Here is a 16,142-nt window from a genome sequence, read left to right on the forward strand (position 1 = left end):
GCTTGATCTGTTCTGTTCAGGGTTAGGAGGGAACATTACCCTCCCATGGCACTGCCTTGGTGTGAGCAGCTAAGAAAGCTCTTCAGGAAGGAGCCTGGCCTCGCAGTTGGCATCACCCACACTCACACTCAGCCTCCTCGCAGAGTGGGGCACGGGCAGCAGCTGCAGCTAGAGGAACGAAGGGCAGAGTCCAAACAGAGAGATAAACCAGACTGACCAAGAATATTTTCAGTGCCTTAAAACTCCAGTGTGATATTTTTTTGTGTGTGTGTGTGTCCTACAGAAGTCTGCTGGAGCAGTTACCCCTCCCGCAGCCCAAAGTGCTAAAAGAGCAGTTAAACCTAAAGCCAAGAACCCTAAACACTCCCTCCCACCTCCCACTGCCCCAGCCCTTCTCCCCCCACATCCCAGCCCACCCCTCTCCCTAAAGAAGAGACCCCCCCCCCCATGCATATTCTTGGCCTATATCATTATGAATTTTCTACAAATTAGAGACAGATCAGAAAAAAGAGAGTGAAAGGGTGAGGGGAAAGGGCCTCAGGGGTGAATAGTGGTACCAATTCCTCTCCCCCCACCCCCACTAAAATTGAACACCTGTACAATGCAGTTCCACTATGGTCTCAGTATAATGTCCACATGCACAGGCTTAAAGCTAAAAACCCTTTGTCATCTGAAGAATTAAAAAGTCCAAATGCAGTGAGATCTCCTCCTTTTTTTAGATACAGATGTTGGTGTCCTCAATTCAACCATTTACATAGGTAGGGATTTCTTTTGTGCTCTGGGGCTCAGCAGCTGTGGAAATACTTCCTGTGGCAAAAACAAAATAAAAGTCAGTAAGTAACATGCATATTTAGTCAAGGAAGATGCTTGCAGGTATCACCTTGATTGCCTTTGGGATTCAGCTGTTCCAGACTGACACATTCTTTCCAGAAATATTTTCTTGTCATTCAAACACTGAAGATGATGTCCTGTTCTTTTGCTAATGAAGATGATTCACCCATGGTAGAGGGAAAGGCAGGAGCAGAGGGGTGGAGGAAAGGAGGGGTTGAGGTCCTCAGAGGAAATGTGTAACTCATTTGCAATGATAAGGTGTTAGAGATTTCATAAATAACCTTAACCTTTGCATTTGCAAAAGAAGTGCCTAAAACACACTCATCCACAAAATAGGAAAGTGAGGTTTTGTTGCCAGAGTTTGAAGAGAAAATTAAATGATGCAGGGACATTAATTCTGATTCTTCCAAGGCAGGATCCCTGAATGTTAGTCAAAGGTGATGGAAAAAAAAAGGTTTCTGAACAAGCATACAAAAGAGAAACACCCAATTACAGTCTTGCTTTGTTTTCCCAAAAGAAAGAAAACTCATTAAAAAAGAAATTGCTGATTTCCAGAAACAGATGAGGTGGTTGTATAGGAGAGTACCTTTGCACTTTCTATTCTGTTCACATCTAGGTCCAGACCTTCTCATTTTGTCAATGAGCTCTGATTCAGTTTTCTCATTCATCTCACTGACAGGATGGAAAAACACTCTTTGGAAATTTGTTGGACTGATTCCTTTTGATACATAATTGAGTCTGTGTATCTCACACATTTAACTTTAGCACTCGATCATGCAGTCACAGGTGCAAACCAAGGAGTTGTAAAGAGCCAATTTCTGGTGTAATGCAGTGTTCAGTAGAACAGCTGAAAAATATATAAAATTCTGGCTGTTATAGAAAGACAAAAATGCTATAGATGCACCAAATGAAAACCTACCCCCAAAATTTGCTTTTGATTTCTCTTATCCTGGAGCCTTCTAGGGTTTAAGTTTCCATCACTAGCAAGAGCAGTTTTGAAGGTACCTTGCATAGAGCCAGCAGTGACTGACCCTTGCCACTGCAGTCTGAAACTGCAGTTTGCACCTGTGAAAACATGAACTACCACCACTGCATTCTTTTAGAAAGGGGAAGCTCAAAGCCCAAAGCTCACCCAATTCCAGAAAAAGAGTTCCTGACTTGAAACTGGGTGTTTCTCTCTTAGCATCTTACAGCAATTTTGCCTTGGAGGTTTTTAGGGGGGGAAAAAAACAACAAGAACAAGAAAACCAAACATAAAAAAAAATTGTTAAAGTTTAGGACCCACCGCTCTGGGTCTTGGCTTGAAATCTCTTGGTGATCCACAAGCTTTTTGGAAGTCCTCTGTCCAGACTACCTTGGTTGCATTTCCTTTCCTTGGGCTCTGGACTGTGGCCTGAGGTTGCTCTGTATGGGGAATACCACATTGGAAGGTTGGTCCCCTCACTCCATCCTGTGTCCTGCTATGCAGGAGTGTCCAGGTCTGCTGATGAATAGCTGCTTAAAAGCTTTTAATAGCTAAAAAATCTCCCTAGTGAACAGGTTAGGAGAGATCAGCATTGACTGCAGTGGTGCTTCCAGTTTAGACATCAGTTTCATCAAGAGCCTTTCTCCTTTTTCCTCCCAGGTTATTTCACAGGCTGCAATCTTAGCACATCACACTCCCCCTTTTAATTGTCCTTTTCCTTGTTCCCTCTCTTGCAGCAGCCATGACTGCAAGCCTGCTTTAGCAAACACTCCAATAGATTTTAGGAACATCCTCATGTGAGATCTAAGGTTTGTTTAGGCTGATGAAACTGTGCAAATAAGGAATCTCAGTTGCAACTGTGCTTCACTCCTGCCTAAGTCACAGATCACAAAATAGTTGGGGTTGGAAGGGACCTCTGGAGAACATCTAGTCCAACCCCCCTGCTAAAACAATTTCACCTAGAGCAGGTTGCACAGGATTATGTCCAGGAGAGTTCTGAGTATCTCCAGAGAAGGACAGTCCACAACATCCCTGGGCAGTCTTTTCTCTTTAATTCCTCTAAAATAGGTGCATGTCCTTATTTGCAGGGGTACCTCCAGTCTGGACCTGCAGAACTGTCACCTCATGAATGAAGCTGAGCATTGCCTAAGCAGTCCTGGCTTTAGCAGAACATGTCTCCAGACTGAAACCTCCCTGCTCTGTCCCAGTACTTCTACTGTAGCCAGGGTAACAGAAAACAGACTGATCCCAGAATGCTCTGCCCAAATCTATTCACTTTAGGTCCTAAAAAAGCCTGCTTTTGGAAATAATCAAACACATAGGCCTGTGAGAGAAGTCAGCCTGAGGATAAACCCAGCTGTCCAATACTGAGATCCCAGGTTTTACTCAGTTTATTTGGGAATCAGCCAGACTAACACTGCTGCTGGCAGCAGGGTCTGGCACAGCACAGAGATCCCAGCAGTAAAAACATCAGCAGATATTTAGCTTTTAGATATTACTTACCGAATCACCTGCTCACCTCCATGTTCCAGGTGAGCTTCATCAGTTCTTCTGGCTATGGGGCTTAGCCCCACAAGTATATCAGCCCCAGCAAAATAAATTACATTGCCAGCAGGATTTTTTTGAGAAGGGGAGGGGATCTACGTAGAGCAACTAGGAGAGAGAAAAAGCCTAAAGTTGTTCCCCTCCTTTTCATCACATGGCAGTGAGGGAGAGGGAAGAGTTAGAAGGTTTCCTGTAGCAAAACTAACGTTGCAGCAGAAGAGAATGGGAGAAGGATTGTGCAGGAATATGGGAAGAGGGGAGGCTGAGAAAAAGGTTAGCCAATTATAAGTCGGAGTCTGACCAGCTGCAGGATGCTGCAAGTTATTTACCTATGGGGTGGACTTCCAACTTCTCATCTACTAGTTGCTCAGGGCTCATCAGCTCACTTTGAGGGACATTAGGTATGCTTTCCCTCTGACTGACTGGACTGACCATCTCTTGATCTTTTTCATTCTGCATCTGTGCATATATATTAAGGCCAGGAATCTTCCTAAAACATTAACAGAAACCATCATTGTGTGGTACTCTGGCAGATGATGTAGTATCAGCTTTTACAAACCAAAAAACAACTCTCTCAGAAAAAGAAAACCCAGCAAACAAACCCCAAACACCTCAGCAAAAGGCAGCAAGGGAGAGAAGGAAGTGGCTCAGGGAAGGTCATACCTTTTGAACTTGTAGATGATGAACACAGCTAGTCCCACAAAAACAACAGAGAGGAGCATCAGCATGGCTGAACCACTGTGACTGGGAGTGAGGTCCACCAGGGGAGCTGCAAGAGAGGAGAAGGTTAGAGCCACCTCCAGCCTGAAGTGAAAGCTGCTCCCTCCAGAAATACAGTTCATTCTCCCCTCTTACTGCACTTGTAGCAGGTCTGCATATCTCCTGGGCTTCTCTCCCTTTTTAATGCACCTGGGAAGAAACCCAAGTTCAGATCACCTGTGCTCAACATACCTCTTGATGTGAAGTTCCACAGCTTTCCCTTTAGAGGACTTTCAGATTCATGAAAAAACCCTGAACACATCAAAACCAATCTTAATTAAAGAGCCTCTCTGTATTTCTCCTCAGAGTTTTGCTCACAATCTTGCCATAACCCCTCCCAAAACAAGGCCACCCAACCCATCCAGAAGCATGGATTTCCCAAAAATACAAAGTGAATGGCATTAAACAGAGTTTCCATCACTGTCACACACATACACAGGAAGGCAGTGAGCCTCCAAGCAGTTTCACATCTAGGAGCAGAGGAGTCAGTTGTTCCTGCAGACTCTGTACTGCAGACAGACACAGAGCTCCAGCTGTGCCCCAACAAGGAGCAAACACATCCTCAAATACAGAACATGGCCCAGGTAGTGCCCTCCTCTGCAAGGCAGTCAAACTCAACTTGAACTGCTGCCAAACACATCCTCCCCCTCTTGCACCTCTTCACATGCACTGAACAGACCCCTCCTAAACCAGAGGCAGAAGACACAAGGCAACAGGCTCACACAAGCAAAGGCACACACAACACATGCACATGTATTTCCAGCTTCACATCCAGACTGATAAACCCAAAATTTGCAAAGAGAAGTGAAAAATCTTCCCCTTCCCACATCTAGCAGGATCCAGAATGAAAGGATCCATTATTATGAATTCCTCACACATCTCTAATCTGTCCCCTCTCCACCTGTGTTTTGTGGGTCTCTGCAGCTCTGTGGGATGACAAAGTGGCTCTCCAGCCTATTCAGATTCAGCATCACTCAATGTTCCTCTCTAATGCTGCACTGAGAGCCTAGTAATAAACAGCTATTTAACTGCTTTGTGAGGAATATTGGCATGTTTTCCTCTGCCTTAGAGTTGAAGTTGTTGTCTGTTGGGTTGGGGACATTGGTTTGTTTTCTTATCTCATGAGAAGAAGGAATGAACATGATGAATGAATCACAATCTGTTGTCTATAATTGCCATAAATTAATCCTTCCTCCAGTGTGGTCTGAACAAAGAAGAAAGAAGTCTGGAATGTGCTGAGGCCAACGCTTGTCATTCTCTGTGCTCCAGGGAATGCACACACTCACACACACATACACAGACAGTGTCATTTCTACAGGCTCTGCTTGAATGTCCACTCCAAGCTACTTTAGATACCTGCACTTTTGCTCCCTGCAGGTCCTCTGCTGCAGAAAATATTGCTGTGCACGGGCAGGCACACACAGAGGGGAACATAAATGTGCACCCAGGCATGCATCATAAATGTAGCTGTACACAGGTATCTGTGTGTACACTTCCAAAAACACATTGAGCTTTGTGGTTCAGCCAACTACAGCCCATAGCTACCAGAGTCCAGAACAAAATCAGTGAAAAGGCTGGGAAAGAAGGGATAACATAGCCCAGAGCAGCACCTTTGGGCACGTGCATCCCCTGGGAATGTGTCTTCCAAGGGTTGCTTCTGGCATTGTGCTGTGTTCCAAGTTTCCCTGGTTAATTTTATTTAATTTTCTATAAAAGCTTGGATTTCCAAAGGCCAGTTCTTATTTTCTAACAACCAAAACAATAGCTTTCAGCAGAGAAGTAAGTCTCTCATGGCTCTTTGTCAAATTTTGAACTATTCACAAGTTTTGGTGTCATGATATTGGGCCTTTTGCTTAGATGGAGAACATGACCTCTGCAGCTTGTTAAGGAGACATAATCCCTCAAAGACCTCACAGTGGATGTTCTCTGGGTTTTTAATACATAGTTTGGCCATCCAAGCTCATTTTGCATTCTCATTGAATCCTGTTTCTGCAAGAGAAAAAATCCTATAGGGTTCCTATAGGACATTGTGAGTCCAGTTACAGCAATCATTCACCAGTGGCTTTGAGAAAGTACAACAAAGCCTGCCTTACAGAAAAAAATAGTGTTTACATCTGTTAGAGACAAAAAGTACTCCTTCTTGGTGTCTGTGTGTAAATACAAATAAAAACATGCATTTTTGGTGAAAATTATGAACAATTGCACATAACTCTATTTTTGAAGCTGACATTATATGCTTTTGGTTCTAACTTGTCTAAAAATAAGCATCTGCCCATCTGCTCCACAGCTAATGGAAAGCAGAAACATACAGCAATATTCTCAGGACAGATACTATAAAGCTCTGCTTAGGAAAAATGAAATATTGGAAACCCCAGGCCTTTGGGGGAATTTAAATGCAGTCACATTACACCCTTTCTTAATAGTCTCTCTTTTCTTACTGCTTACAAGGCTGCAGCACATGGACTGACATCTGGTTGGGAAAATCCATTCATACCACAAAAAGTTTTTGGAGAGCAGTTTGCTGGTACAAATGAACTGAGGGTTTAAGTTTGCAAGTTATCAAAAGAATCTGGTACCAACTGATCAGAATTATCAGCAGTGCCTGGGGAAAATGAACTCCTAAGAGTGTAGATTGGGGTGTCCATCTCTTGTTCAGTAGGACCTGTGCTGTGAAATGAGTTTTTAGCATGCAGAATAGACAGTGACATATGCAATTAAATATCAGGACTTTGGAGATGACTTATTTTGAAATAGGATTAGTTAAGGCCCAAACTGCCTGATCTTATTTTTGTGCATATCTATATTGATTCTAGTCTTTCATACTGAACAACCCTTGAGCAGTGTTTAGTTGCTTTGAATGTTTGTTTTGCTGACTCTAGAATATCTGAACATATCCAAGGCTAGCAGGTAACTTTAGCACTGTGAGACCCAGGCTGAAAATGCCGTGGTGCTGCTTAGCTATTGAATATTTCAGAGATAACCAAGAAATGCACACTTCTGCTGCTACTTATACCACTTTTCCAAAAAAACAGTAAATTCTTGCACCTAGGAAAACAAAAGGATTAGCTGTAAATGCAAAAAGCCATTATATCTTTCTGGCATGATATAGAAAGGTGAGGTAGAGCAGACATTTTAATGTCTGCTCATATACTGTGTTGTTATTGTGATATAAAAATAAGAAATGTTTAGAATACAGCTGATAGCACACTACTACCATTGATATATTGCTTGCTGTGATATAGAGGAACACAGAAGGCACACACAGAGAGAGGATACTCACCTGCTGTTAAATGGGCAGCATGGACAAGGATTCGAACTCCTGGCTTCAACTCAAAATGGACCAGGTTTTGGTTCAGTTTCTGGATCAGTGTTTCTGAAATCTGGGAAGGGAAAAAACCAACCAACAACAAAAAAAAAAAAAAACAAAAAAAAAAAAACCAAAACCAAACGAAACAAACAAAAACCCAAAAAAACACCAAAAACAAAAACAAAAAAAACCCCAAAAAAGGTATTTGTTAATTTGTTTCTGCTGGCAAAGGAAAGATTTTGCAGACTTTCCGAGCACAGATTCCTATCACCTCACAATGAAGGATTTTGGACAGAGTGGTTTGTGTATGGTCAGCACTGACTGAGCAACAAGGTGCCCAGTCACACCTCTGTGAGAGCAGCCCAGCAGCAAAAGGGAATTGGGCACCAAGGGAACGTTCCACCCTCATGTTAAAGTGGCCACAGGACCAGCCAGCAGCATCACATCAGTGAACTCATTCACTCTTCAAGGGAAAGGAACTTTTCAGTTGTAAATGAACACTTGCTCCTAATAAATAACTGCTTGTTTGTTGAGTGGCCAGTTCCATGCTCTTAGAGGATGCTCATAACATGTGATACACCTGAATAACAATGAATGGTTTAGACCCTTGCCACAGCTTGCAGTTAATTTTCAAGTTCTAAAAGCAAATTTCATTTCATCCAGCTCTGAGATTTAAGACAGCTGCTCCCTAATCCTTAAATATGTACCAGAACCAGCTTGAATCTGGAAGTGTTAACTGACTACAGAACGTGGCTTAAACAAAATGCATGTTCCATCTCTTCTTCTGGGTTACATTCATAACCCACTCTCTTTCATGGGGGAGATATTCCACAGAGCATTCAGATCACCAGATTATCTTTCCATAACTGGTGACATCAACAGAGCAGAAATGAAGCAGATTATTCCTCCTTTAAGGACACAACAGAAAAGATGAGCATTTGCTGAGATAAGACCCCGTGAAATCTGTATTTGTACAGTAAAGGAGCCAAACCGTGGTCCAATCTGTTGGCAAACATGCCTTTTTTTAAAGTCAGTTTGTTGCAATGAGCACAGATCCACTTTTTTCCACATCACACTTTATTACATGCAAGAAGTTTCAGGCGTGTTGCCATTAAAAACAAAAAATCTAGATAGATTAATCAAGGAATGGAAGCCTACAGACATGGTGTTGACCGTTTGCTGTGTGTCTTTTGTACGTTCATTTGCCTGACATTTCATGTATCTCACATTTTCTTACAGCAGAGATCAATTTTCCAATTGAACAGTCACAGTTCTCCAGGTTGGCTTATTTAGGGAGAGGTGGTTGGAAAACTGGAAACACAACATCTGCCATAACCTATACTATGCAGTTGATGAGAATGTGTTTTTATAATCATACCAGGATCAAGTGGAATCGTATTCTAGTGCTCACCACTTAATTCAATTTGTTTTAAATAAATCCTTATTCCTTCTTGAAGATTAATGAAAAATTGTCAGAAAAAAGAACATTCCAATAATTTTTACACCATCTTTTTCATGTTCTTCATTTTTGCCTGGTTGAGCTATTTCAGTAAATTCTACCCAGATATGATTAGATGTTCCTTGGCTATCATTCATCACAGTATGAGATTTATCTGCTTCTTTTATTTTTTTAACATTCTTAATGGTTCTTTCAATACTCTTGGCTCATACACTTCATTTCTGGCTGCTGATCACTTGAATATGTGCCTTTGGTCCAATATCAATTTGGCAATAACTCTTACTGGCATTTTATTTATATTTTTAAATATATCTCTTTAAAGTTACAATTTATTTCATGGGTGCCAGAATGAGCAATAAATATATTTCTTCCAATAGCAAGAAAAAAATACCACCTGCATTCAAAGAGCCATCTGTTGAGCTCAGAGCAGCAGGGATGGGGACACAAAGATGTGCAGTACATGAAGAATGCCTGGGAAGCAAATTATAGCCCTCTTTAAGGATTTGAGCATATTAATAACCAAGATTGGCAACTATAAAAAGTTTTTAATCTCTAAAACTAGAGCAACAGATGCAGATTGATATGGTGTAAGCCAGGTACCTTAATGGCTCATGGAACTAATGGGGAAAGTATCATCCTGGCTGTATCCAGTCCTACCTAAAACCTAACAGCTCTCTCCCATAACCCTGCAGGAATTTTCCTTTCTGCTCTGAGATCCTGATGCTGCTGGGGCAGCTGAGCCTCTGGGAGGAAAAAAAAAAAGGCAAATATGAGACAGTAAACTAAAGAAAGGAGACAACCACAGTGTGTGTCATTCCTCTTCAACACATTGTGATACCTGCACAACATGGCAGGGAAAGAGCAGAGGTAGAAAACACACATGATGCCTTCTATACAGCAGAGGCTTACAGTGGTATGTAACTGAGTCTGCAGCTAGCAAATGTTGTATGTGGCACTGGAGAATGGCTTCCTCAAGGATTTGGGCAAAAAATGGAAGAATGGGAGAATCTGGAGAAAGTCAGCATGAGAAGGTACAAGAGATTTGGCTGGGCACTGGTGAGGGCAGTGAGATCTCCCCTGGCCTGCCTGCAGGCTCCTGGGGCACTGAGTGAAGAGGCAAAACTGCAGCTGAGAGGTGCTGTGGCTGATGTGTGAGAGAAAAATCAACAGGTATTCCTGTCTGGATGGCCAAGGGAAAGAAAAAACAGGAAGGAGACAGGAAGTAAGGGTAAAGTAGTAAGGAAAAGAAAGAGCCACAACTCAAATTTATTATTACTGTATTGCTTTCTTACTTGATTATGAATGAGGACTTCATTGTATAACATCCTGTACAAATTCATCTCAGACTAAAATAATTTTTGCCTGAGACCATCAGTGTCTCAGCAGAGGCTTGAAACAGCAGTAACTGTTCCAGGACTATACACAAAGTGTCAAAACTGGCAGCAACACTGTTCATTCTGTGCAGAGTATAAAGCATATTTCCTCAGCTTGATTAATTACATGTTCTCCCAGTGGCTTTTTGTGTACAGCTTTTTTTTTTTTTTTTTGCCTTGGTCTTTATGGAATCTGAACAAGTTAAAAAAGTGAGTAACAGCCTAAGATCTTCAAAAGTGCCAGGAATTCTAGTAAGAATCAGACATCTGCCTTCCTCAGGCAGCTCTGGAGATTCCTGACACACACGTCTGAGAGAAGAACAGATGCATTCAGATGTGTTTTTAAAATGTTTGCTTGTTTGGTATAATATTTTCGTTTTTCTTTATGTAGGAAACAAGATTCTCTTCAAAACAGATACACAGAGAGAAAATGCATTTCTGTACTCCTAAAAATTATCTGAAATAGAAACCATACATAATGGCCTAAAAAGGGCAGTATTTAAGGTCAGTGAGCAGCTTGCATAAACCTCAAGGATCAAATTTTACATTGGGATTGGACACTGCCCTCCAAAGCTGGACCTGGCAAAGTTTGTGGTCCTCACATGGTCCCAAGGATGCACTGAGAGGTCAATCAGGACATTTGCTTTGAGATTGGAGATTCCTCTGCCTTCAAGCCTATTTCTATCTCAGTTATCAGACTTTATTCTAGGAGTGGTTCTGACTTGACTTGTTTGCAGTATTAATATAGTGCCTCTGAATTAAATTTCCACGAAAAGGCTGATCTCAGTTGTTGAGGTAATAAAAAGGTTTCAATGGTGAACATTGTGGGGTTTGTGCTTCCCTTTATTTCTGCACTCAAAGTGATACCATGGATGCATTTTGGTTTAAAAAGCAGAAAAGGAAACATCAAAGTACTTTGACCCGTTTCAAAAACAGCAACACAACTCCAGTTGAACAGCCAGACCTTCATCTGAAGAACAGGTTGGCCTCAGGCCTCCCCCTCTTCATCTCTCCCTCCTGGAGATGCAACTAACTTAGCTGAAGACAAAACTTCTTAGAATAGCAACCTCTTAATTTATAGTCTTCAAGAGTCTCTCTTGTGAAAATAATTAGCTTTCAAAATTAGTTTTGGTCCTTAACTGAGCCTCATTGACTTTATCTGCTTCATTTGCAGAATTAAGCATGATGTGCAAAAATAATTCAGTAATAGGAACTATTCTTCATGTATCATTTTTCATCAAAGGACACATAATGAATAATAATAACAGACAATTTATGAATGAAAAAAAAAGAGATTCCAATTTAAAAATGGAACAAAACAAAAATTAATTTGGCTGCTCTTAGCATTTTGTCAGATTTAGGACTCTAAAACAACTATGCGAACCAAGAAGTAGAATTATCACTGAGAAGGGCATTTTCCCATACCTTTATTGACTTTTGAAACCCCTGGTGTAAATTATTTTAGGCTAATTGAATGTGATTCAACTGTGCCAGTATGCACTAGCTAAGAATCTTGATAATTTTATAGATACTGTGTAAAGATCTCAACTAATGAGTGCTACACTTCAATTCATTGAGCAAATCAATAAACAACTAAGGAAAGAATTAGGCACATTGATTTAGTAGGAAGAAACTTGAACCAACATTGGGAAAGTGAAGTGGGGCCAATGTGGATTACTTTAAACTGTGCCACTTGCCCTGGATAACCTTGGACACTTCACATGGGGCCTCTAAAGCTTGCTTGCCTTAGCACTGAAAAGAGCACAGGCACTGACTTCCTGGCTCCAGCAGGAATTTCTGCACATCTTTAATGGAAGATGCTAAATTCAAGCTGCTGGGAGTATCCAGGGACACTGTGAGAGCACGAGGCAGAGGATATTCCTGTGGTTACTCTGGGACAAGAATGGAACAGCAGATATGAACCCAGAGACCTGGACATAAAAGCCAGGATCTACTTTTGATGAACAAAGGCAACCAAAAACAGCCTTGAGAATCAAGGGCTGCTCTGTACACTGAGCAAAAGATGAGGGAGAGAGGGCTGATAGTCACGTGGCAGGAGTTAACTCAAAGGTATTAAGACAAGAGATTTACACAGCCTCTCCTGTAGCACACAAGCAGCTACTAAGAAAAGCTGGCTAAAGAAAAAAGCCCCTGGTACAAGGTCTTTTGGTTCACATTATTCCATCCTCTCCTCATCTGCCTCTACTTCTTAATACTTGTCCAACCTCCCCTAAGTACCAGTGGAAGACTTGATCTTCATTTAAAGGCACAGATGTTGAAAAAAATCTCTCCTCGTAAACATTAGATGATTTACCCTATATATCAACCTCTACCTGGAATTTAATTTCCAGGACTGATTGGCACAATTTTCTGTAAGATTTGAAGGCATTCACTGTCATGATCTTGTTGCTAAAAGTATTTTGGTGATGGGCACATCTGAAATACATTAGAGGAAAGAAAAGTACTGAAAGCAAGTACACTGAAACACTAAAGCTGAGGAGGGTGGACAAAAGAAAACCCCAAACGCTAAAATAAGACAGAAGCTCCATCAGCTGCAAAGAAGCAGATGCAAAACTAAATCTGCTTTAAGGAAAGAATCTCAAGAGGTAAACCCTTACAGCCTTCCTGAATGCCACTGTCAATGTTTCAAATTCACAAGAGGTATTTAATCTCTGCAGTTCATCACTGTCCATTTGATAATCAGTCATCCATGTCATTTCCCATCTCTTTGGCTGGATACAGACACTGGCCTCAGCTGCAACATATTGAGTACAGTTGGCTACCAACCAGCTGATGTTACCATTTGCCAAAGTCTCCATCGTGCTATTTTGCTGAGAGCTTTTCTCAGAGAAAATATTAATGGCCTCAAATGTCATTAACTATTTGCTCCTACCCCTGTTTTGCATACTTTTACGGTAATTTTGAATAGGCCAGTGAAAAGCACCCAAATGGAGAAGTAAAGAGAAATTCAGGATAACACTGAAACCTTTTCTTGATATGAAAACATCACTTCAGAATTATCATGTACCTTCTGTTTACATTTCATTTTACTAAAATAAAATGCATTTTTTTATGTTTGAGAAAAATCCCCCACTAGGAAACAACATGGAAAGAAGATAATTTGTGAAATGCATAAATAAAAGGTAACCCCTCAGAATCCTCCTACTGAGTAAAACCATACACTGAAATAAAGAGTAATCGCAACTGCCCTCCACTGAATTTTGATTACGATATTTTCCTACTGAACATTCATTTTGAACTGTATTTGTGCTAAAAATAACTCAATTCATTGAAATGTTACTATTAGAGATTTGTCCTTCACTGAAGAAATGTGTGTTTATTTCAGATTTAGCAGATCTGAATTTTGTAATCATCAAATTCACCCAGCCCATCCATGAAGATGGTGTGACAACTGCATTCCAGCCCAAGTGGCCAGTGGCAATTCTGGGTGGCTGTTTTTGCAAGATTTGGGATATTTCAGTGTTGTTGCAGTCATAGCATGCAAATCAAAGACCACTGTTTGACAACTGCCAATTATTTCTATATTTTTAAGCAGGGTGGTAGTCTGTCCTCAGCTACTGACAGACTACCAATGAAGCAGAGCAATCAAATGACCCAATTAAAAAAGAAAAAGAAGGGGGAAAAAAAGGACGCAATATTCCTGTCATAAATACAAGATTTTGCAAATGTGTTTTGGGATTCTGCAGGATGAAAAGGCCTTTTGACTTTTTACGAAACTGTGAAGAATAACTTTGCACTGACTACAGAAAGTGGAGTGGATCAAGCACTTTTTTTGTATTTATGTATTAGGTGAAGTTGTCCTATGTTGCACATTGAGAAACTTCCCCAGACTCAGATGTAGCAGTTTTTTTTGGCTGTCAACAGCAGCCAAACCTTTTAAAGGTACTTTAGTCTCCAATGGAAAATATTAGGAATGCAGAGTTCACATTTCTAAATGCAAACAGATATGACAATAATTGATTCTATGTATACATAAAAAAATAATATGGGACAATTGTATGAAAGCGATGCATCAAGTGAGGAAGAAAATGATATTTACCATCTAACCACAGTCTAAAAGACAGATGAGACATAAATGCACTACCCTCATGGAAAACTGCATGGAAATGTACATTTGTCAAGTGAGGCACTACTGCAGTCCCACTACTACTGGCCTACTGTGTTCAGGCTCATAAAACATGAGTGGCACAAAGGAGTGTTATTGACTTTGATAAATGGGAAACCAAGACCTAGACTGTCAAGGCATTGTGGACATCTAAGTGCCTCTGAAATCAATGGGAATTATGTGCCTAGAGACAAGTGGCTGGACAAAGGGACCTAAAAGTATGTTTACAAAGCCAAATAAGTATGTATTAGATAAAAAAAGAACAGCTTAATCCACCTCAAGGGGAAACAGCAAAATGTAAGCCTCCCATGGTTATTAAATATGAATGAGATTTACTGTTAAATGTGAAAGTCCATGAAACCACATACACCCCTCATGGTTATCCATGGCAGAGCAGTGGTCTAGCTCAGGTGATGAAGAAAGGAACCTCTGTAATGAAGTGCTTCCTTAAGGAACCTTTTTCCATTGCACTACTTGTGTAAACTATTCCCATTTTATTCCCTGCACACTTGGAAGTTTCTCTTCTAAATTAGAAAACATAATTCAGAACTGTAACTCCTTTGGGTCTGCACCTGCAAGCTGGCAAGCTCACATACGTGCCTTTGAATAGCTTATTCCTTAGCCCACAACTACAAAACAGACTTCTCTTCCTACCAGAAAAGAGCAAATGCATTAGAAGTACCTCAGAAGCAACTTAAGCTTCTTAAGCTGTAGCCATCAAAAACATCTGCTCCCAATACTCATTCCAGCAACCTCAAGCATGGGGAGAGGCTGTGGAATGAGCTCTGAGACACTTTGGGCAAGGCATAGTGAAGGATCACAGGCAAAACAGATGACAAAACAGGAGAAGTATCAGAATATGCTTCAGAGCAGAGGGCAGAGACTCCCTTTGTGGCCCTTGGGCAGTTCTCACAGAAAACCCCACCATTTTCTACTAGAGTTACTAGGAAGAGGAATGCAGCACCCACAGACCAGAAAGAAAAACATTCTGACCATCCTGGGTTTTTTCAAAGAAGAGAGCTGGCTGCAAATGGCAAACAGTTTATCTCTCCTCCAAAGGTTACCATTTGGACCCCGCAGGATGCCAGAGATGCTGATGGAGTTACACTGAAAATGACATTTCTTCTTGTCCATAAAAAGGGCCATGAGAGCACTGCCAGGGCTTCCTTTCCCCACAGTCACAAAGACTCTGTTTTTCCAGGAGAGAGGAAGAGAGGCATAAAAAGAGGGAGAAAAAGAAGCTGCTGAGTGCCCAAAGGGAGCTGGGTCAGATGTAAATTTGAAAGTTTATGGACTGGCTTCCTTGCCAATTTATGAAGGAAGTTAGGAGAAGGGGAAATGAAGGAGAAAAGGAAGGAAAGATTTTTCAGAGCAGTAAATCTCCATATTTTTTGTTTATTACTTGGGAGGTGAAAATTTAAGAAGGTCATTTGTCAAAAGAAAAGATGACAGCTAGAAATGCTGAGCAAGGGAAAGCTTCAGAATATGGGTGACCTGGAGGTGTGAGGCTAAGTTAACATGGCTTGAGCCATGGACATGGAATGTGCAAGGCAGAGCTACAGTGGTGCTTCCCTCAGGGCCAAAGTTATCTTTGTCCCTGGAATCTGAGCTAATAAGCTGAGAGGCAGCAAAGGAGCTATGGGACAAGAGGATGCACATGGGAGTGTTAGGTTATCAATTGAACTCGATGGCATTAGAGGTGTTTTCCAACCTTAACAACTCTATAACTCTATGTCATTTCAGGATTTTTGCCCAGCATAATGTTTTATCTTTTAATT

At 41.1% G+C, this 16,142-nt stretch overlaps 1 protein-coding gene across 4 annotated transcripts in view; it reads right to left on the reverse strand.

Annotated features, from left to right (window-relative positions):
• Nucleotides 1–449: 449 nt before the first annotated feature.
• Nucleotides 450–16,142, reverse strand: part of SORCS1 (sortilin related VPS10 domain containing receptor 1) — a 257,959-nt gene continuing 242,266 nt past the window's right edge. Inside the window, exons 24-28 of one of the 4 annotated variants that reach the window (XM_066554121.1) lie at nt 7,380–7,479; nt 4,004–4,109; nt 3,670–3,830; nt 2,117–2,235; nt 450–807 (exon numbers count right to left, since the gene is read on the reverse strand). In XM_066554121.1, the coding sequence (XP_066410218.1) occupies nt 751–807; nt 2,117–2,235; nt 3,670–3,830; nt 4,004–4,109; nt 7,380–7,479 (543 nt within the window). In that variant the 3' untranslated portion in view covers nt 450–750. The other 3 variants (XM_066554122.1, XM_066554120.1, XM_066554119.1) reach the window with 3 other exon arrangements.

Source organism: Molothrus aeneus, chromosome 8 (assembly GCF_037042795.1).
Source record: "Molothrus aeneus isolate 106 chromosome 8, BPBGC_Maene_1.0, whole genome shotgun sequence".
Lineage (NCBI taxonomy): Eukaryota > Metazoa > Chordata > Aves > Passeriformes > Icteridae > Molothrus > Molothrus aeneus.